The 23,620-nt window shown below is 46.1% G+C and overlaps 1 protein-coding gene across 1 annotated transcript in view; it reads left to right on the top strand.

The window, feature by feature from the left end:
* The window catches only part of LOC144161548 (receptor-type tyrosine-protein phosphatase epsilon-like), a 106,492-nt gene that overhangs the window by 39,251 nt on the left and 43,621 nt on the right, over positions 1 to 23,620 (top strand). The window contains exons 7-12 of the mRNA XM_077692202.1: positions 9,502 to 9,736; positions 13,907 to 14,012; positions 15,512 to 15,591; positions 17,249 to 17,424; positions 21,064 to 21,151; positions 22,001 to 22,077. Coding sequence (XP_077548328.1) covers positions 9,502 to 9,736; positions 13,907 to 14,012; positions 15,512 to 15,591; positions 17,249 to 17,424; positions 21,064 to 21,151; positions 22,001 to 22,077 — 762 coding nt within the window. The remainder of the gene's footprint in view (positions 1 to 9,501; positions 9,737 to 13,906; positions 14,013 to 15,511; positions 15,592 to 17,248; positions 17,425 to 21,063; positions 21,152 to 22,000; positions 22,078 to 23,620) is intronic.

The raw sequence follows: 23,620 nt of genomic DNA, 5'->3' as shown, positions 1-23,620 counted from the left end.
AGTGTCTTGAAACACGAAAAATGAACCTCGTTCGCACGCAGTACCAGCCATCTCTATATTCTAGAAGACATCTTAACGTCAAAATCACCCAGCGATCAGCTTATCGAGCCCGCATGTTAATTAACATGCGCTAGTTAACTGTATCCTTGGGGCCTTCTCGGGCCTCATAAAAAAGCCAACTTCAGAGAGCAAATTTTTATAAAACCTTACTGCAAATTTCAAAAATGCTATAAATCTACCTGCATAGGTTTAAATTGGGTCATGCAAGCGTGCTTATGGCAGACCATAAAAACAATTTTATTAGAATTCCCTAGCCTGGTTTAGACGTAGACAGTTTTCAGCAAAACGTTGATGTATTATTCTGTGAGCACTCGATAAGGTATACTAGGGGGTAAATGAGAATACTCCACTCCGGAGTATTAGAGCGAAGCTTACTTTGGCTTCACTAATGGCGGTGTCATAAACAGAATGCACTGCTAGCAAGATAATTTTACACTATATGAGCGCACTTTATGATGATGATTAAACAAACAAAGAACGCTTTGCGTAGTCGGCATCGAAACTAGGCCCCTCGCGTAACGAAGTGGACTTCTGTATACGACTTTGCCATGATCGCATTGCGGTCGCTGAGGATTTCCTTTTTATTGCTTGCAGTTTGGTTGAAGTGCAGTTTGGAAGTTTGGGTTTCCATCAAAGCTGAGATTCTAACGACGATGATGGGTTGGGGAGGGAAGCTCAGCTTTCTCCCGAGGGATTCATTTGTTTTCGGCTGAGCTTGGACTTTGACTCGCAGGCAGCTGGCCCCTTGATCATTAGTATTTGGACTTTGACTGTCAGGTGGTGGGCACTTTCCTCTTTGAATCTTTCACTTTGGCCCTTCTCCATTTCTTTTGCACGCAAGAAGGCTCCGCGTTTCAACCATCAACGTTGTTATACGGAGACTTCTGATTATAGTTGTGTTGAAAAAAAACATTTTATCTACTTATGTACGACATGCTATGAAGACGCCGCAACCTAGCACGCGTTTCTGTGATCTAGGAAGGGGGCCGGGCGCCAGAGCTGATTACAAGTAAAAATTTCTTTAGGCATGCTGAAATGATCAAAACTGGCGATTTGGTTTTCGACAAAATAAACATTTCAAACTACTACCAGTGTTTAAATGGAGTTGGTCAAGCTTGCAAGGAAATGTTTTAAAAGAGTGTACTAGATTCGCAAAGCAACTGCTACACCTCATCTCTGTGGTCATCTACTACACCCGCCCATCTACACACCCGCTACACAGTTTCACTGGAAAGTTGTCTACAGGCAAGTTGCGCTGAAGTTTGCTGCACAAGCAGCAGCGCCATATTTTAAATCCTGATGCTTCAGAACGTCATTTGTATTGTAGAAGGAAAACCTTGCCATCCCCACTATGAAACCTGGAGAGGGGCGAAACATGGGGTTTATACGTGTGTTCATTGATTGCAAGTCACTCTCTTGCCACACGGGGCGCGCTGATATAAGCGACTTCCGAATTACCAGGGCGGAAGAGAAGGTAAATTCGAAACAGAGAATTGCAAATTTTAAAGTTAAAGCGAATACGGAGCGAAATAGAAGCAAGTAGGCAAGCGCCAACGATAAACGAATGTCCTGGTGAGTTCATTTATTACCCGTTTTTGACCATGGAGATGAAGCGTTCCAGCATCAGGTGTTGGAAAACGAGTTTCCGGGTGTTTTAGTACCGCTACCACACGAGAATACGACGACGAACGACAACAACGACATGAGACGCCGACAGACCATGCCCCTAAGGTGCTGCGCCACTAAACGATGCCATGCTCATTCCGACCTCTGTTCGTAACATTTAATTTACGTGAGCGTCACCACCCTGACTGATATACCAACAAATTATCCCGAGTGCGGCCAGGGTTGCCCACACATTAGACGCTTTTGGTAATGTCGTAACAAAAGCCAAGACAAATGAACAGTTTTACCGGCGCAAGTGACAAGGCGTCAGTCGCTGATATTGTAGCCGACCAATCAGGTTGTAGGTAATGAAAAAGGCAAGAAGAAATCGATGCATTCATCACGGCTGTCTTTCTTTTACGTCTTGTCTCAGTGTCAGCCCCATGCATTGTTCGCCCGGCACGCTGGAGGCAATGGTTGATGAAGGGCCGAGAAATCACCACTGCTTTGTCGATGCCCTGGCGTGTGCTACAGGCAACTTTGTTCGAAAAAGTGCTGCGCTCACAGCGACCTCTGTCCAGTACGGCGTTCCTAGAGCAGGGCAAACCTTAGAGTTTCTTAATTAGTATACTAGAGAGGAAACTGCACCTCGTAAGCCTTTCGTCATGGGGGCTCAAGGGAAGACCCCACTTTTTGGCTTGGGTTTGGCATGACAATTGCATTCTTAAGCGGTTTTGGGGATTTGCTTTCTTCACTATACATTAACACGTTTACGAGCTGCAAGGAAGCCGAAATCCTCCCGTTTTTTGTGGTAGCCGTGTTCAGTGAAAGAGCAGGCAATGCGTGATCGCACCTGACGTTGCTCATGCCGCAGTCGAAGGACGTATCACAGAGCGGGTAATATGGGGCCGCGAAATTTGTAGCCAACGAAAAGAAAAAGCTAAACGCACTTCGGCGAAGAGAAGATACCGCAGATACGGGCGCGTGTATGCGTCTTGTCTTGTCGTCGTCCACGACTGTTTAACGCCACGTTTTCTTTTTTCTTGTTAAACTAGGTGGCGGTCGTGGTGCCCCGGTTCACCACGCAGGCAACGTTTTCATAGGCACGGTCAAAACACTTTCGAAGCTCTTCAAACAACTTATTAGAGATAATAATAACTTTAATAAAATCACAGTCTCTAATGAGTTTCCTCCCCAAATCATGTTGTGTTTCATCTTGTGATGCCATCCAGTTGGTAGAAACCGCTAATGAAGTGCTTGAAAAAATACACAGGTGGTCAGCGGACAACTGCTTAAGATTAACGTAGATAAAACGAAAGCGATGCTTTTTCAATCTAAAAACAGAAATATCCTTTCACCGGCTGATATTATGTTAAACCACTCCAAAATTGAACTGGTGATGCCTGAAAAAACGCTAGGTGTTTTTTTTTTGACCAAGACATGTCTTAGAATACACACATTATTTTCTCGCAGGGCAACTTTCGCGCATAGTTGGAATGGTACATTCTGTACGTGATCTTCCGTAAAGAGTTAAGTTACTGTTGTACAATTCACTATTTTTAAGTAATTTTAACTATTGTTGTCTCGTGTGGAGCACAACTTCTGCAACTAATATAAATAGGTTAGTTTCGCGACGAAAAAAAATTGGGTGAACTGCTTTATAGGCAAGTTTATTCCTCATTACTCCTCCTCCTCGTGCGTTTTGAATATCTGAAAATCAGATATCTAAGATATTTTCAGGGCTTTATTTGATATTATTCAGTTGAACCATGGATGTGAAGTCAACTAAGCCTAAATCATGCTGTATTTCTGCTATACGTAACAATTGTAGTGTTGATGGTTAAAATTCTTATATGGCACACCAAGTGTATTGAAATCATGCAGAATGATAGGCTGGTGATTCGGGTGTGATGAGCAAACTTCTTCTATACACGTAAGGAGCTTACTAAACAAAGAAACAGGAACATCATGTGGAATATAAAACGCCCTATTAAAAGCTTCTCGCTCCAAGTCAGACGAATGTCAGGCCAGACAGACTCGTTGTCGCCCTCAAGTTTATGACGCCGTATAGACTGAAGAGCGCTATCGACCGCAACGAACACCCCCTCCCTTGTATTTAACCCTAGAAAAGTACCTATCTTTACAAAAAACTTGGTAATCTTTTGGAAAATAATCATATGAGCTAAGGTGACCAACAGAAACAACTATAATAGGAACTTTTAAAGAAATCGCATTTGAAAAGAATTCAGACGCTTTGAAGCGAAGGCTTTGGTGCGAAGAGTTCCACGGAAGGGATTATAAAGACAGCCCTTGGGCCAGAAGCAAGCACCAGACTCTGGAAAGAGCCCTCGTCGACAGTCACAAAGGCAGAAGCGTCGAAGGTGTACTTATTTTTCAGCCGCTGGCAAGTCAGAGGTACGACGCGCACAGTCAACATGTGCTCCGTCAGTTGAGTGAGGTAACGCAGGGTGAAAGGTTTGACACAAAGATGTGCCTCAGACGTTTGAACGCTGGACAAGAGAGATGCGGCACGAATGAGACGCACTCACAAACGCCGCAGCCCCGCTCTGTTCGTCCGGGCCGAGCAATCACAAGGCTCCTCGGTGGACACAGGAGTTGGCAAAAGACAAGGCGCAGAGGTTGGCAAGCACCGGTAAGCTCCTCCAGCATTGAATGGGAAGGTGTTCTGTTTCTTTTCGCCACAACGGGGTCGAGCGAGGAATGGAGCCCACGCTGCGTGGTAGTGGTCGTCTGCGTTCCATTGAACCCAGGTGTGGAAGCGGGAAAGGGGGGATTTGGTGGGGGTGGGGGACAGGCCGTTTGGGAGGGAAGGGACCGGCTCGCGGTATCGGGTGCTTTCGATGGCTGAGAACGTTCGCCCGCAGCGAAGCGAGTATGCCTGCCTGCTTGGCGAAACACGTGCGTTCTCTTTGCCCAGGCGGTCGTTTGCCTCTCTCAATTTTGCCACTTCGTCCGTCAAAAAAGGAAGTCCCTCGAGGGCGTTGCATTTCGCGGAGTTCGCAGCATCTCCTCCAAGGATGTGAAGTCGGGCACAGCCGTCCAGTTGTTGCGGCACGGGGGAATTCGCGGGCTCTCTCGGCCGGGCTCGTCGCTAGGACTACCCGCAGCCTCCGCGGCCGAGCACACGCATAGATTACACAGAAAGGGCCGCTCACCCGTCTTCGAAGCTTGAAGCTCCATGTCGGGTAACTGAATACATTTGCAGTGCGCACATTTTTTGCATGATGTGTGATGATGATGATGATGACAATAATAATAATAATAATAATATTGTCACGTGACAACGCAGTTATGGGCAGTCAGGAAGAAGGTGTCTTTACAAAAGACACCGTAGCCACTGGGAGAGTGGCGCGAACCCAGTCCAGCGAGAGCTCGGACTTCGTCTACCTTCTCTTCATTCCGTCGGTCATCTACCAGCGTCTTTCCACCGGAAGACATACCCAGATAGGGAGAGATTGGCCACATGGATATGCGGGTATGCGCCGTGTAAGTTTCTCGGGAAGCTGGCCAAAGTCTGTGACACAACTCCCCCGCCGCAGAAGCACCATCCCGGTGCCTGTTATGAGGGAGGAGCAGTAGCAGGTAGACACCGTCGGTGGTACGGCTTGAGGCGGCTCATGTGAACGAGCTGAGGTGCTGAGTGCCCAGACGAGGTAGAAGGCAGCACAGGCACGATTTCCTAGGTGACGGGGGTGACGGCACGCTTAACGCGGTAGGGGACAGTGAAGGGGAAATGAGCTTCTCAGACAGTCCAACTCAGCGAAAAGGGGTCCACAAAAGAACCAAGGAGACAGGAGCAAAGTGTGCTGGGCGGTGGCGCTCGTCGTATGGATACTTCTGGGATGCTTGTGATGCCAATAGTCGTTCTCTGGCAACCTGGCGTGCCAGTTCAGCGTGGGCGATGACGTCACGAGCATAAGCAGTGGTCGGCTCACTCGAAGTCGGTAGGGTGGTGTGGAACGCTAAAGTAGGCTCACGGCCAAAAACAAGGAAGAAAGGAGAATATCCCGCAGGGTCGTCCCGGGAGGAATTATAGGCAAAAGTGACGTAAGGTACAGTAACGTCCAAATCTCGGTGGTCTGTGGAAACGTACTTTGCTAGCATGTCAGTGAGCGTTTTGTTGAGCCGCTCAGTTAGGCCATTTGTTTGAGGATGGTATGCAGCTGTCAGTTTGTGCTTTGTTTCACAAGAGCGAATTAGGTCCTCAACAACCTGTAACAAAAAGTACCGGCCACGGTCCATGAGCAACTGTCGCGGAGCACCATGACGCAGGATGACGTCCTCCAGGAGGAAATCAGCGACATCTGTAGCACAGCTCGTGGGGAGCGCACGGGTGATATCGTAGCGGGTAGCATAGTCTGTGGCTACCGCAATCCAATGATTCCGGGAGGAGGACAACGGAAATAGGCCTAAAAAGTCTCAGCCAACACGATAAAATGGTTCGGTGGGAATGTCGAAAGGTTGCAACTGGCCGGCGGGACGTAATGGGGGCGTTTTCCGACGTTGGCAAGGATCGCATGCCGCGACATATCGACGCACAGTCCGGTAGATCCCTGGCCAGTAAAATCGCCGGCGGATGCGGTCGTAAGTGCGAGCAGTGCCAAGGTGGCCAGCCATCGGCTCATCGTGAAGCTGTCGGAGGACATCCGGGCGAAATTGCTCGGGTACCGCCAGGAGCAGGTCAGGTCCATCAGCCCGGAAGTTGCGGCGGTATAGAATACCATCCCGTAGCACGAACGCGTTCAGAGCATGGTCCGCTGGCTGTGAGTGGAGACGGTCGATATTAGGCCCAAAGTTCGGATAACGGCGCTGGTGGTAACCGATGTCTTTGAAGTCCGACAAAGAGAAGACACTAATATCCGTGTCGGGCTCATCAGTGGGAGGCTCGTCGATGTGATGAACAGAAAAACAGTCGGCATCTCTGTGCAGTTTAACGGACTTGTACACAACTGAATAATCATGGTCTTGGAGGTATAGAGCCCAGCGAGGAAGGCGACCTCTGGGATTTTTCAGAGAAGAAAGCCAGCATAAGGTGTGGTGGTCGGATACAACGGTAAACTGCCTGCCGTACAGGTATGGTCTAAATTTGCCGACGGCCCGCACCAGAGCAAGGCATTCGCGCTCAGTTATAGAGTAGTTGCGCTCGGATGGGGGCAACAGATGGCTTGCGTAAGCTATCACCCGGTCGAGGCCCGCGTGTGTTTGGGCCAGCATCAATCCTATTCCATGGCCGCTGGCGTCTGTGCGGATTTCCGTCGGAGCAGAGCTGTCAAATTGAGCCAGGACTGGCGGGTTCGATAGGTGGCCGATGAGCGCGGAAAAAGCCGACGCTTGCGCGGGGCCGCAAGAGAACGCTGCATTTTTCTTAAAGAAGTACTGACACGAAATTTCTCGCTTTCAGTTTTTATGCTGTAAAGAATACCTATTGGCCCAGTAATTACGAAAATAGAACCGAAAGCCGTGAGCCGCCAACGCAGAAATTATTATAGCACGTTTATTGCAACCAGTTTCAAATTTGGTCGCCGCACGGTCAGAGTACACTGTTCTGTGGTACACACATTACACACGCACGCACCGAGCACGCTCGCACACGCGCGTGGAAAGCCGGTCCCCCCATGGTCGGTCCGGTTGTAGCAGAGAAGTGAGGCCATCGGTAGGTCCGGCGGGTCGGTCCACTTCGCTCCTCACCTGATCTATACAGGAAATACGGCAAGTGGGGACCTTTTCTAAACTTCGGCAACACTGCTCCCAAAGACGCAGTCGTCGTTTGGTGTGCAATGCTTGCTGCTCTTTTGTTTTTTCGGAGGTGCCCGTGAATGCCAGGCTATCGGCTAATGTCGTCGCTTCCTGATATTCGTCGTTTAGTTTTGTACATTCCTGGATCACATACTGTATTGTCTCTCTCTGCACTCCGCATGGCCGACACGTTGGGTCCGCGCCGAATAGCTCGTGGCGCCTTTGCTGCGTGAGCAGGGATCCCGTGCATGCCTGGAACAGCAGGGTACTCTCCATGTCACCACGGTAATATGGCATCGGCACTGGTTCTTCCCTATGTTTCAGGTACTCGGCGAGGCTTTGCTTTCTGGAGACCGCTATGCGGCGAGCGGCCGAAAGATGGCGCCACCTGCGCGCTAGAATCAAAACAGGCCACGGCAGATGTCTCGGTCACCGATCGCTGAAACGGAAATTATCGCCAAAATAAAGTTCAGTATGCGAAAAAGGGGATGATAGTGTGGTGAAAAGTTTTGTAAGGCATGGTCATTCGCAGTTGTACAGATACCGGCGATCAAATATTACCCGCGATATACTAAGCCTGAAGTTCCGAACACCCAAGCTGACGCGAGCAACGCTGAGGCCGCTGACTTGGGCGGCAGTTCTTGCGGCCGCCGCTGCGCACGAAATCAGTCCACGTTTAGCGCTGCATGTCATCGCGTGGAAAATAATGCATCTTGGCGTCGTCGTCAATTTGCTCGGACAGGCTTCCACGAGCAGTACTTCGCATTCCGCGAGCTTGCCATAGCACAACTTGGTCTAGCGCGGCGACGCGCACCGCCGCGTCACTCGGGCGACGAGTTTTTCAACATTTTGTTCTTTCATAACCTTTCAGCACTATTTGTTTGGAAAAAATGTACGAACATCGCTTTGCCTATGCTTGCTCCAGTGTTCTGGACTCATAACTTTCGTTCCGACATGTATATAGGTATGTATGTATGTATGTATGTATGTATGTATATATGTATGTATGTATGTATGTATGTATGTATGTAAGTTGTACGTATGTAGGTGTTTGTACGTATGTGCATAAACTATTATCATTCTCCCATTCAATGACGAATTTTTCCGCGTTCGCAGTGCGATAGGTGGCGACAAAGGACCGACCGCTTCACAACTTTGCGAATATTCTGGAAATGATGTCCATGTCAAGTCCTTCATAGGATGCGAAACTACCTCTGCACAGTCGCAATAATAATGGATACGGCAGCATTCCCGTAGTCAACTACACAACACTGCGATTGCAGCATAGGCATACTCAGCCACTGCAGCAACAATACACATCAATGTACAAGAACTTGAAAATTCCAACTTCTCGCAGTTTTAACCTAAGAACTGCGGCCTCTGGCATCCCTCTGCGTTATTGTTTGGGTGAGGACTTATCCGCCGAACGACCTGGACACTAGACGCGACGCTTGGCGTTGTATTGATTTCGGTGGGTGGAGGGCAAACTAATCAGTACGTTTCAAAGCATATCCTGCTTGCCATAGCAGAGGCTTGCCATAGACCCAGGAACAGTACGTGCGAACCGATTAGGATGACAGTAAAAAAAAAAAAACATTTTCGCGCGAAAAATGTGTAATTGGTTTCTAACATTTACGCTACATTTACTAAACACTGTGGCGCTCCAGCGCCGCTCAGCCTCTATCGCACCCCAGGCGAGACGTATGCCGACCACAGGAGCCCCCGCCGTAGACGTGCACCAAGTATCGCGCCTGACCAGGCATACTGTGCAACACAGCTATCGTGTTCAATGGTTCATAAACACCACACCAAGAGAGTTGGTCACCCAGGTACCTCTTCTAGGAGAAATCATTGGTATTGCCATGAACCCTGGAGTGTGTTTTGATTAGTCATGTGTGCTGTTGCCAATGCGTGGCCGACCCTCGGCTATCTTATCTGTGTTCGAAGCGAACACAAGTTTGCGGAGCACAACTTGGCTCAAATAAACATTATTTCTACAGAAACTTCTCTTGATTCTTCACTGCCGGACAGTTTCATCCCGTTTCAAATGGCACTTCATTTTTGGTTTACTCCTTGCAGAACCCAGGTCGCGAAAAATGGTCTTGCTGGAGCGTCAGCGTCATCCTCGAAGTGGATGGGGTGTATGGAGAAAATAAGGAATTTAACCTCACACAGTTCGGGTCCACGTTCGTGGAGGAGTACCGAATCTCAGTGAAGCCGTACACCCGTGTAGGCATCCGTTTGAGACTGAGAACACCCAACGACAAGTACAGCCCGTGGACCCAGAAGTACAACGTCACCTCGGCAGAAGACGGTAACTTTATACTTATGGTGGGAGGGGAGGCAACCGCTCGCTTAAGGTTGGAGAATTTTCGGACAAAAAACTGCTGCGCTGCTAAATAAAGATCATCAACAATGAGTCTTCAGGGACCCAGAATGACATTAGGGAGTTTTAGCATAGCGTTACCGTGTTTACGTTACCATTTACCGCGTTAGCAGGAGTCCAGTGCGCACGCGCGAAAGTTACCGTGAACGGTTACTTACCGGCACTGGCTTTACCATAGCCAGCGAGCTTCTTGAGAAGACGAAGTGTACCGTCGCGTATTGATTACAGCAAAAGTAGTGCGCTCTATGCTTTATCCTTGGTACAGCCGATAAAATTATTCTTAGTTGATGCTGATTATTACGATTTTTTGTTAAATATAACTCAGGAAAGCGCCAAACGACATTTTTTCTCAGACGGGCGACGAAAATGGCCGTCCCTACTCGTGCTAAACCTTCCCTGCCTCAAATAGTTCAGATACGTTTGTAGCTTGCAAAGTGCTTTTAGGCCTCGGAAATAGTGCTGGGCAAGGTAGGGTAGGTTATTGAGTAATTACTACGACATATTTTACTCATTTCTTGCGTAAATATTTAGCGCGGGGACGAATTCTATTGTATCTTGATGCTAACTCTACTCAGTAGGTGGTGCCATCAACACGTTTTCGTTTTAAAGCTCTACAAGTGGTGGCTACAGTATTTTCAAAAGAACTACAGTTAGTGTGAATTCTTCACCCGCAAAGTGAAATATTCAAGTTACTTTAAACAAATGCAAGTAGATATGAGCAGCAAAATTATGGGTGATTTGCTTTCAGACTAATTCATCAGATATCGCAACCTTCGCCACGGCGGCGGGAATACGCAAACCGCAAACGGAGTGTAAAACGTGCCCTACTGTTTTCATCGGTAAACGGAAACTGCGTCGTCCGGTAACACGGTAAACGGTTACACAAACACGGTAACGATATGCTAAAATGAGCAAGCCCTGTTGCAGTCCCGCGGAGAAAGAAGCCGTTCAAAGGTCTCGCCTTAATAGGCAAAGCACATGCATGTAGCACCGCTCGTGTACTCCGCCGGACTGCAAGCGCGGCCCAGGGAACGCCGGCTTTTAAGCCCTTTCACTTGGCATCGCTGCACGTGGTCTGTTACGCCCCCGCCGATACCTCCGGTTGATAGTCGCCAAGCGTAGCAGCCAGCCAGTTAAGATGTTACGATGAAGGCACCGGCGACAAATCAAGGCGGTAGAGGTAGGCACGGTTCAAGCACAGGCCGCAGAAAACGAGAATTTCCTCGGGGCAGCTCCTCAATAGGCAGAGCCAATACATGTAACATCGCTCGTGTACTCCGCTGAACTGCAAGCGTGGGCCAGGGAACGCTGGCATTAAAAGGGGCCATGCAGACAAAATACAAGTCTAATTCATTCGAAAGATTGCCTCGTTAGAATCATACTGAATCCAATTTTAACGTAATCTTCGCTCAATTGGCTCCATAAATACATACATAGCATACATGCATACAACCATGCATGCATACATGCGTATATACGTACAGTCTTTTAAATGCAGAGCATTTCAGTAACTCACGATGTCACCCGCGCTGACGTCCGTAGTCCGCATCGCTCCCCCTACAACATATAAAACAATATTACTTACCGGCGCCAGGTTTCGATCCCACGACTCTGCGGGCGGAACGCAAGGTACATGGTGCTCAACCCACTGCGCCACAAAGCCGACACAGAACGGAAGGTTACGAAGGCGCCTTATATCCTTGACTCATTCAACCGTCGGCCACAGGTGTGCCCTCTCCCCCGCGTCCTCCTCGCCTTCTCTCCGCTCGCAACGCCCTCTCTCGCCGCGTTCGGTTCGGGCGCACAACAGGTGGGGACGTGCGAAACACCCTCTCTCGCCGCGTTGGGTTCGCGCTGAGGAACAGTAGGTTCGCGCGCAAGAACAGGTGGGGGCACTCGCATCGCGCTCTCTCGCCGCGGTCGGTTCACGCTTAAACCACATATGTCGTTCGTGCCCGCTCCGGTCGCTAACATCTGTGGCGTGATCGTGACGTGAACATCACGAGTTCGTGTGGTGGCGCGATTTCGTCGCTATAACACTCTCTCGCGAGGGGCATTGGATTGGATTCGATTGGATTGGCTCGGCTTGGCTTGGCTTGCATTGGTTTGGATTGGATTGGATTAAAGTGGATTGTGTTGGATTGTTTTGCGTTATAGCCGCGCCACGTTGCGTCATAGCCGCTCCACGTTACGTCATAGCCGCGGCAGGAGGTTCACGGCGTGTTTGACGTTTCACCATCGACTTCATCGACAATGTCTACGCTGGAAGACAACAATTTCAACAACAACAACCAATACGTAATCCATACGACTTGCAGGCACGCCCCCCGCGGAAATGCTCTGCATTTGATCGTGCCCCTCCCGAGGGGGATGTTTTCTTGCTTTGTCCGGGTACACAGGGTAATAAAATAAAATAAAAATACAGGCACGGAACGCAACAAATATGTACAGTAATGATTAGTTCAACAAAAATTGTGCAAATTTCTAACAAAAGATGAGGAAGGCGCTGAGTCAATTTCCTTTGGCAAGCCGTTCCGCTCATGCGTGATCCTTGACATAGTTCCTTGACATTGAGGGCTGTTTTAATTTTGCGGGATTTCACCGTTCGTGATGAAGAACCGACACTCCTTCCTATCGACCCTGCATAATTTGGGGTTTGGTGTTTCGCTTCGGGGTTTCGTTTTTGTTGGGGTTTTGCTTTCTCGCCTTCATTCGAAATACAGAATCGTTGAGGCGACCGAGTGCACTACATAATTGATGCAGTTTTTCACGACACAATCAAGGCACAATTTACATATCTGTCACGATTCAAGAAAACAATCGTCGTACATTTGTTGAAAACGCGCTTTCGTCTGCAACCTAGCCAGATGCGGGTGCTCCGCTCCTAAGCACACCTCGCTCCATGAATACGAGCGAAAGGCAACAAACCAAAAATCTAGTGTTCTTTTCCCCCTGTCTCTTCCTATTTCAACAGTTTATAGACCTAGCCGGAAAAGCGCCGAACGCAATCATTAAATGTACAAGGTTACATCACAAGCGAGGTTGAAAGTGTTTACGCCGGAAAGCTAGGGAAAACACCTTTCTTTCTTACTGTGATAAACTATTTTGTCACATTTAAAGGTAAAGGTTACTTTTGAATTCTTTGTGGTCGGGAAGGATTAGTATTGGCCTGGAAAAATTCGACAAGGTTGTACATACGTGCATACGTTCATACATGTATACATACACACATACGTGCGTCCATACATGCACGCGTACATACATGCATGCATGCATACATACATACATACATACATACATACATACATACATGCGGGCATACATACATACATACATACATACATGCATGCGTGCATATACATACATATATGCATACATACATACATACATGCGTACATACATGCATACTTACAAGGAAACTTCGAACAAGGTAGATACCACGATTGTTGCCAACGTTTCATCAAATTTCATCCAACTAAGTCTATTAGACAAACGCTTGCTTCTGTTGCAATAGCCAACCATTCAAGAAAAACACTGCTATTTTTTTCCCTGTGTGATTTATTCCGAGGTGTCACATCGAGGCATAGTGACATGCGTCCTTCGGTGATCATCACGAGTTGGAGGGGGTATCTAGATGCTGCGCAAAACGCAGTCACACCAACGGAATCTTATGTTTTAATTACAAAGCCTTGACTCTTAAGATTAAGGGCTGGATATTGTACGCACGGGCCTTCGGAAGCTTGAAAAAAACCCAGAAATGTGCTCAAAAAGTGTCCACATAAATGTGCTAGGAAAATTGAAATGATATCTTACTATATTATCAAAGGAGTAATATGATTTCTATGTGATTGGGAAACTTCTCTTCCAAATGTTTCTGACCTTCGCGCAAAAATGGCATCTCATCTTACGCAAGGTAAACATCATTCCTCAATCAAAATTCACAGGAAGTGCTCTACGTGTATCGCCTCAGTGCTACGGTTATAGGTGAGTGCGCATGCCTGCTTTGAAAAAACGCTATACCTTTTTTGCTGAGATGAAAACAAAACTGATCTTTGAACATTTGGGGTGCAATGTAATCTGCCAGTGCGTCCCATGCAGCGAACAGTAGCAGCAACGGAGCGGATGTTGGCGGCATCATCGGAGGTGTAGCAGTGATTATGATTCTTATCATCGTGGCCGTTTCATTAACACGGTACCATCTCCGGTGAGTTCGCATGGCTTGGTAACTAAGCGTGCTTCCTCTGTATAATCTATAAAACTAGAATGCAACATTTGACAGCCCGAGGACAGTTGTTTCGTACAGTAGGTGTTGTATAGATTCCGTAGATACAGAATTGCGCAAAGTAGCAATCTCAGTGCAAAATTTATTACTGCCCTTTTTTTAACCAATGAAACCATTAGTGCGAACAGTGGCATGCAATGATTTTGACGACAGTAAAGCAGTCAAGAGGTTGCCAAACATAGCTTGCATTTTTAATGCCGCGGGTAGCCTTGTGCAGAGAAGACTTGCCGTATAAGGTGCATGCATGTTAGTGCTTTTAAAGACTCGAAGTGAATGGTGGCCGGTGTAAAGCTAAGGGGAAATGGATGAGAAATATAGGAGCGTATAAAAGACTTTTCACGATCAATTTTACGAACTCAGTTTTATAGTTGGTGAAGCCGCTAAAGGGGGTAGAAGTTTATAGTACGAGATTTTAGCTTACAAATGCAAATTATCGGTAGCCTAATAGCCAAGAAGCTGCTATGCATTGGATGGTGGTGCTAGGATGTGGGATGCATTACGTACAAAGACAAATGTTCTTTTAGGGCAACGAGGTGACAGAGAACAACAATTTTGAGTGCCGATCGTGTCCAAGAGGATTTCTTTAAGCTTTGTGCCATTGGTTAAAAAGAAACGAACTGCCGCACGCTATACGCATGTGCCGAAGATGTAATCATGAAACGTCTAGGAATTCTGAATTCTGAAATCTTGTATACCTCCGTACACGAAAATCTTAAAATATTGTATACGTGGGTACCTGTGGGGGCCTAGCCTTGCAATAATCGTGACTGGGAGGCGTAACAGAAATCAGGTGAGAAACTACCTAATTGAAAAAATACCTCTTTAGAGTTTAACAAAAGTAAATGACTCTATGTAAAGGACTTCTCACTGTCGTTACACAAATCCTGATTTTTCGGTTTCCGCCTCTTAGATACCAATACCCGGCCAAATGCTGGCCATGCAATGCTTTTGTTTTGCAACAGGCCTTACAAAACCTTGCGCCGAAAAATTGCTTCCCTCTAACACAAGCCGGCTGCAACTGTATTGGTAAAACTCCCCGTTATTTTAAGCAGTACAAGCAAAAATATCGCCCGGTTTTCTGATATTTTGAACGAACACTTAAACGCAAACTGAGCTAGATATTGGAATTCGTGGCGGTTCATTGTAAAGGTTTATAAGTCTATGTAATACAGAAATTTTTAACGTGGGTTGCCAGCGGGTATTGTTTAGGCAGGTCCATTTGAAACATGCACGTATAATACGTACACTACAGGCGGAATGTTTTTCGGTTGTCTACATAAGCCGGGCATGCCGCATTGATTACGCTTTGAATTATATAAACCGTCGCTGGCGTTCCTGCAGGAAGATGCCTCCAAACTATGCATACTTAGTATACTCCCCTCCAGGGATGTAACACGCGAAAACTGTTCCCTTCATTTCAGCAAAAAAGCAGCTGTAGCCAACAAGTCGGATATTCCCAGGATGCAAGCCCTTAAGGAAAACGTAACGAAACTCTCCAAGTGTGAGTGCTGACTTTTTTGGAGCTCTTATTCAAAAGGATGGATAAAAAAGACTGTGCTGTTTAAGCGGTATCGCTGAAAAAAAGCGAATCTTTAAACGGAGTCATAAAAAGCCTTCCATACTGTTAAAGTACCATAACAGCAACAAGCTGCAAGAAATAGTATTATTATAAACCTGGGACTGCCCTTATGATATAGTTGGTGAAACAACTATGCACACATCCTCCAGTTTTTCAGTAAAGTTTTTTCAACGCAATTGAAAAAACTTTTTATAGAATAGTTTTGGTGGCATAAACTCTAGCCTAGTTACAACAGAAATGCTGGGAAGTCCTGTAAGAGCTTTGAAAATAACACTTCATTCACCACCATGCTATACGTATTAACCATTTGGCGCTGGTTTCAAGAAAAGTATCTGGATTTTTTCACGTCTTGGGAAAATAGTGGTCGAGTCGGGCGAATATGTGTGAACCATTGCACTGCAGGTATTCTTTTTGTAGGCTGCGTAAAACCCTTTCCCGGTTCATGAACACAATTCGTGACCAAATATCGGCGTTCAGACAAACATTTTGGTGTTATTTTAAAGGGACATAATTTTTTCCCACATCTACTTATATATTGCTCAACCCAACTCTCTGTTTGGTATTTCTGTTTGGCATTGCGACAGACAACATGGACATGAGTTCAGTAAATTGCACTAAGTGCATTTTCGCAATGGTAAATAAAATAAGACTGATCACTGGTGTGGTTTGTAACCGCTATATTTTGTTGAATGCGAAATCTAGGGAGTGAACGAAAGCCTCCTTTACTGATTGCAGTGTTCGCCACTGAATATAGTTATTTTTATTTTCTACCTAAACTAACGTTTGCGCTATTTCAGTCTTGCAGTGAAAACTATTCTAGTTGGATTCAGTCTGCTCTCCCGCACTTTTTGTGCATTTGAGGTGTCAAATGAGCCCACTACCTCTCTCTCAATATGTTTTATGTACAGCGTTTTTGTACATTTTTCCTCAATGCAGCCCTACAGACACGTTGTAACGTTCTTATGGGCTCACCCCAGCTGAGTCTCCGGGTTTTACCTGTTAAGCCGTCTCGAGAAATATTTCCCGGAAAAGAACCTTCGTATTGCAACAAAACAACCAAACCTTTTTTTCAATAGTTTTTATTGCCCAGCCGATAATTTTATTTGCTATCATTCCTCTTTGCCAGGATAGCACAACTAAACGGAATAGTCTACATCAATCTGGATTGTCGCGTTCTGAAAAGACCGTAAACAAATTGCCTTTTAGCTGAACTCAACATCTCGTTTTTCTTTTCGAAAATTAATCTACCCGTGTGGTGTTTACGTTCTCCACACCTTTTTTTGTCAGTAACATCTGGAAAAGCGTAAGTTATGAATGCGCAGAGTCGTGCACCGGGTGAGCTTGAACACCAGATTAGACTTTTGCGTGAACTATCTCAATATTTATAGCTAAAAACTGTTCAAACAAAATTTGATTACTTTGGTTCCCCCTTAATATTGAGAGGAATGCAGCAGTTGTGACTAAATCGTCGTGCATTAGGACTGCAAGAGGCAATAGGTGGGTTAACGCCGCTCCAGCTAAGACAGTGTGCGTCTGTACGTGTTAAACCTACAAGACAGCAATTTTATTCATGTTACAGTGAAAGAAAACAGCATGTCAGAGTCACAGAATACGCTTATCATCGACACCGGCGAATATCTACCCATGGCATCGATCCGAAACGGAGGCCTCCCGTCCAAGCCAGTGCTCGTGAAGTGCCTTCGGAAGCATGTCTTACAGGTGGAGGCAGAAGGCAATCTCAAAGAGGAATACATGGTTGGTATTAAGGGCACAATGGTCGTTTCAAGGCTGATTGTACTGTGGCTTGTTCGAGGGCAGACAAACTTCGTGTCTTAAAAAAACATCGTAAACAAGACGAAATTTAATTACACACAAGGCTATCGGAACCACGCTGCATTATAAGCATCTCGTCAGTTGCACCCGCCACGGTGGCTCAGTGGCTAAGGCGTTGTGCTGCTGAGCACGATGACGCGGGTCCTATTCCTGGCCATGGCTGCCGCTTTTCTTTTGGAGGCGAAAAGCAAAAACGCCCGTGTGTACGAGATTTCGGCGTACGTTATGGATCCCCAGAAAGTCAGAAATAATCCAGATCCCACCACTACGGCGCGCATCATCGCCTGCGTTGCGTCGCCGCGTTAAACCCTACAATCCATCGCGTCTGTTGCACTTGGGTAATTCTTTACGTGCTGCTAGGCCTGCTGTACCCTACCTGTTGAAGAGAAATGGCTGGTCTTCGATTATACCAATAAATATGGGTACCATGCCAATTTTAAGCTACTGAGCACACTGACGCCTCAAAGTATTAATGCCAAAGGTTGCTCAAATTATTATCCAGCCGTGGTAAAGCATGAGTTAAAGTGCTACAGAACGCTTTAGAAGACCCTTTGATTTCCAGAATTCTTTAAACTCAAGTTGGTTCTTAATATCTGATGAGCCTGCAAAAAGTCTTGCGCGATTTAAAATCTATTGGCTCTTACTCGTGCAATTTTTATTCCATAACTTCATAATCATCGGAGCTCTCTTGATAATGTTGATGACATGCGTACCTATGACCAGAATCAATTAGCTTTATCAGCAGGCACTGGTTTTGGCTTCAGTAAATAACAATTGGGCAACAGGCGTCTCCAGCCTCAACTTGGTGCACTTCCGTCACTCTAAAACTTTGAAACTGTTAAAACGAGTGAACACCGATGTGCTAGGTACGCCACAAGGGAGTTCTAGCTCAGAAATGTACGCACCCCACTGTCGATATTGCAAGTCTCTGTTAACGTGTTCTGTGACTCACTCCAATTTCTGGGAACTCTTAGCGAACCCACTAAGATAGAAAAAGCAGGGGTGAAATGGTACACCTTGAAAATATTTAAAACAACGAGTAAGTTAAAAAGGTAGCGATAGCATCAGGTTCATCACTTTAAAATCAGAAAATGTGTATCTGAAGCTTCGGCCGACTACCGAAAGCAAATATAGTTGTATTCGCTCGAGAGACATATTGTTTTGTGTAAAGTATATTTAGAATGCTGCATTTTTATAACGTCTAATTCGTGGTTTAAATTTATCTACATGCTGGCACAATATCTTGTAACGAGCGTAGACCCAGTTCGTGTGTTTCCCGTTTTGCAAAATCGGTTATCTACGCTTAAACACTTCGGTAGACTTGAAGCCATCCAAAGTGGCAGCATCAATTTATATTTAACTTAGATAATTCATATTGGCAGCGTACAAAATGAAATCGTTTATGCCAACTACCAAACAGTGCAGATTACATTTTGAACAAAGCTTTGCATGCAATAATATTTTATAAAAAGTTACAATACCTGGGTGTTTCTCATATCTTTTTACCTCATTAGGACCACGGAGTGTAAAAAAACCATATATGAAAGGCATTTCTTGCTCCTCGAAACGATGTAATTATCGTTTAAATTTTAATCATAGCTTCTTTACCCACTACCAGATGACATTTCGGCAGATGAGTCAACATACTATGGAAGTTGCTAACATTTACTCAGGATACCCCTGGCCACTCAATACAGTGTGCAACATTTGAATACGCCTCAAAAATCCTGCTTTTCTGAGCAGCGGCTGGGCTCACTCTTTAGTGCCCGTTGTCTTCAGTATGTCAACAATGCGTGGCCCTACGGCAAGTCTTCTGGCAAGAATGGGAACATTCCGTTTCACAGACGCTGCGTACTTCAAGCAAAATAAACCCTGGGCAGGTTTCGTTGGCTGCAGCACTAAGTAGGCACATGATTGAACTTTCAAACAGGCAGTTACTGCACTAAACTTCGGCAAGGTTATACAGCTGACCGAATACTTTTGTGGTTTGTTTGACCATACTGTTGCCTTTTAGAGCAGACCTAATACTTGTAGCTAATCTGTACCTTAGGCAGTCGAAGACGTAGAGTTGGAGAGTTCACGTATGTTCAGGCTTCGATGATTCTGCCGCGGCCTTCTCTGCCATGGTTGTAAACCAGCAGTGAAGAAGTGTGCGCTGTTAGATTTCGAGGACACTAGCATTTCTTAGCGTCAGCTGATTGATAATGATGATAGTGATGGTGATAAAGGGGATGATGACGGCGTCGTGAGGGGTCCCCATCTAAATCGCAGCCCTTTGGACACATGAGTGAAATTTAAGCGACCGTGGGAGGCAACGCTGTGGCTCAGTGGCTAAAGCGTTGTGCTGCTGATCCCAAGCGCGTGTTCGATTTCCGGCAGCAGCGGCCGCTTTTCTGGTTGAGGCGAAAAGTGAATACCAACCTGTGTTCGATATTTCAGCGGACTGTAATAATTTTCAGGTAGTCAAATTATTCTGGAGCCCACCACTATGGCGGGCCTCATCTGCTGTGCGTCGTCGGCTCGTTAGACATCATAATCAATTGAAGAAGCAATCGAGTGGTAAGGCTATGATGTTCTTATACGGAATTACACCTTTTCGTATGCAGATTCAGAAAAGGGGGCTGCGAAAGGCTTAGAAATGTGTGCATGTAAATGTACCGTGTTCGTGTCTAGCCAGGGAGAGTCCATGGCCAGTCGGTTATCAACTGGCAGCTGGTCACCACGTGGAACGGTCTTACTCGACAGCAAGATAGCGTCCGCCAGGAGCAGGAACTTCCGGTGGTCGCAGACGTGCGGGGGACAGTGGCGTGCTGAGGAATTAAAGCTTAGGATTAAAAGCAGGCACAGCTAGATTGACTACGACAAGATAAGGCGTCGTGCTGCCTAATGACAATTAAAGTGCCGGCCTAACTGTGCTTTTCACTGCATCGCTGTCTGGGGAACTTCCGCATTCACAGTAAACGATGAAATCGTCGAGTATGCAAACAACGAGCAGTTCTCGCACTTCTCGTAGTACAAGGCAATTTTTCCGGTCCTTTTTGGCGGTCCTTTTGGAACTCCTGCGACACCGCGGTGTTCGCGTTCCCTGGCAAGGTAAGGCTGTACACTGCGGTAATGTTGAACGGACAGATAGCGTGGGAAGGCATTCTGCTGATGCAGCAGAAGTCCTCACGGGGTTCTAAGCGTGCAGCGGTTGATAATGATGAGAATGATGCCGATGAAGGCATGATTACGAGTAGCTACAATTACGCGAGGGATAATAGGGAAAGATTGAAGGACTCCAAATTTGTCTTTCTAAGCCGAAACGTTCGAGCTAAGGTAGTTTTGTACACAGAAAAACAACTAAGGAGCGAAGCATAAAAACTTCAGTATTTTTGATGAAGTCAAACTGCGTGGTACGTCACTGGTAAGCCCTGCTAATGGGAATAAATGTTTTCGTAGAGCCACCCTATATTCAGCTTCAGATTTGTCGACGCACTGTCGTCTCTGATGTAGTTCCTGGTTGTGGTATTTGTGCTGGTGGTTTAGGATCTTTTCCTAAGGCAGAATTTTTAAATTCAGAACCTGCCGAAAGGACAACTGCATTCCTGGGACATCGCCATGGAGCAAGAAAACAAGTCAAAGAATCGTGATGGCTGTAAACTTCCATGTAAGGCCAACTGTGTGCATGCCGATTGCTACTTGTTTTGCACCGTGTGTGTAACACCATCTCCGGAATTATTCAAGCCTCGTACAATGTTGTTTAAAGGTGTATACAAAATCTTCAGGCAAACGAAACTGGTTCCCGTAAGAAAACAAAGCTTCAATCCACACCTCCTCTACCCGTAAAAAGGTGCTTCCGGCCAGCTGAACTCATAAGCTCAATTACTGCTGAAAACAATCGTGTACGGCGTTTTCATCCTTTTTATGTCTTTACTCAGCCTGTCAAGACGTCCGTTAAGTTTTACTCAATAAGTCACTTTCAAAAGATGTGTTGTTCTCAGGAAAAGATTTCTTAAATTATTCATCCATGCCTCAAAAAATGCTGCGACTGAAGGACAGAAAGTTGAAAAACACAGAACTAGCGTTCGTCCTGTGATTTTCTTTATCTTGTGTTCCGTGCTTGCGCTAGTACAATGTACTTATTATTCTCAAAACATGCAATCGAGCTCCAAGCCTTCAAGCCACCCAAGTACAACGGAGGTTTTTGAACGGAAGCAGGTATACATACCCTTTGTTCAATCTTACCATTTACCGCTCCATAAATCCCATTTGGTGAGTGGTTTATATCCGTTTTACTACCCTAACTTTAACTTGGCCTTCACCAGCAAATATTTACTTGCCGAATTCATGTCCGACGGGAGGATTTATACGTAGCTAAGGAACGACAATCCAAGCAGTTATACAAATTAGTGAAACGATCGCACAACGCTCATACTATCATTGACCATGAAAAACAAAGTTCTTGGGTTGGATACCATGCTTATCACGTAAATGAGCTGGCTTTTCTAAATTACAGATGATCACTCAAGAGTTATCCTTGCTCCGTCGCCACCAGGTGACAGCACGGACTACATCAACGCGAGCTACGTGCGGGTGAGCCCATCGCATTTATTTGAACAATTGAACATTGTGCGCAACTTATCATCGGGCCACTGTAACTAAGGAAAATGAAGCCAACCAGATTCGCTAAACCCGCAACCAATGTCCCAGGACCAGCCACATTTGTTTGGTTGGCTGTGGTACACATTTTGTATTTACAGGAGGCGAGTTTTTATGGCTGCAAAGTGGAACCTAATATTGGTTTTCCAAATTTGTGTACCCCTAAACGAAGACAGGGTTGATAGTTATGCAGGTTTGTGACTGCAGTGTATCGTGGAACACGCAGAGGCCTTAAAATCCAATTCAGCGTGATTATAAAGACTGCTCACGAGTAGGGCTTTTTATCATTCTACCTCTCTGTATGTCTGCTTCTTAATTTAGGCGCCCTACCGAAGTAACCGCAGATGTCGAACGGGACGTTTACACATGCAGAGCCATTTCTAAGCATTTACGTCTGGTTGCAATGTTCATATTCGTCAAAATGTTTGGGCAAAGCAAAGCATTACGCACAAATTAGGTAATAATTCAACACATAAATGATATTTGCTGTGTTCAGGGAATTAAGAATGCAAGAATGCTTGAATTAGTGATACAAAACAAAAACTTCAGCCACTGTAAAAAGGAGACGCCATGGCGCTATCGGTCAGTGGCCCTGGTTGCGCCCACCCATGTGTTTCTCAGGGCCACTGCCGGCTGCCGCCGATTGCGTCGCGACGCATCTTCGAACCGGGGAGGACAATGCGTTGGAGAGACGCCGACGCCCGTTATATCACGTGTGCCCAGGCACGGCCTGGCTATACGTGCCGCGAGAGCCCGCGCCCCCGCTGTAGCCCGGCCTTGGCCCAGGAACCATCCGACAAACTTGCCAATCGGCTAGTGAAAGACGGTCACGCAATACGCACTAGGAGGCAACACTGCGTACACCAAGCGCACGACGCGCGAATCGTCCGTTTTCCGCCCTTCAGCGACCATGCCAGTAGTAATGAAGTGCCAAGTCTAAACGGGAACACAAGCCCAGAAAGCGCAAGATAAATTTTGGTCCGCCTCTTTGTGCGCCTACTTGTCCGTCTGCCTGCCTCTCCTTCAGAATGTCGTCTTTCGACGACATTTGCAGCGAAACAAGCACAGAAACGGCCAATTTTTTAGCAACCTTGTCTTCAGAATTTGGATGCTCATCTACTCCTTGTTCCAGTGTTTCTTTTATTGCGACCGAGTACCCACGGTAAAATTGTTCGAGATTATTACCCACCATCATAGAAACTTTTTAGTATGTCTTCACGGGCGGCCCAACTAAATCATGAAGTAGGATGGTACACGAGCCCCTTTTCATAAAATAATTACTCTATATCACACAGAAAAACCCCACCATACAAGCTAATCCTTCTAGATCTCAAACTACTAAGTTAGAATAAGTTTGTGTTCCGTTTTATTGTGCCGGTTACGCTCAGTATTTTATTCGCTGTCATTGATGTGTTGGTTTCAAAAGCTTTTATACCATTTTTTCTGCTTCGTGCAAAAAAGCATTCGTAAGCCATGA

Source organism: Haemaphysalis longicornis, unplaced genomic scaffold (genome assembly GCF_048455015.1).
Source record: "Haemaphysalis longicornis isolate Haplotype H1 unplaced genomic scaffold, Haemaphysalis longicornis Haplotype H1 scaffold_12, whole genome shotgun sequence".
Lineage (NCBI taxonomy): Eukaryota > Metazoa > Arthropoda > Arachnida > Ixodida > Ixodidae > Haemaphysalis > Haemaphysalis longicornis.
The sequence above is the reverse complement of the archived record's forward strand: the minus strand, read 5'-3'. Positions and strand labels throughout refer to the sequence as shown.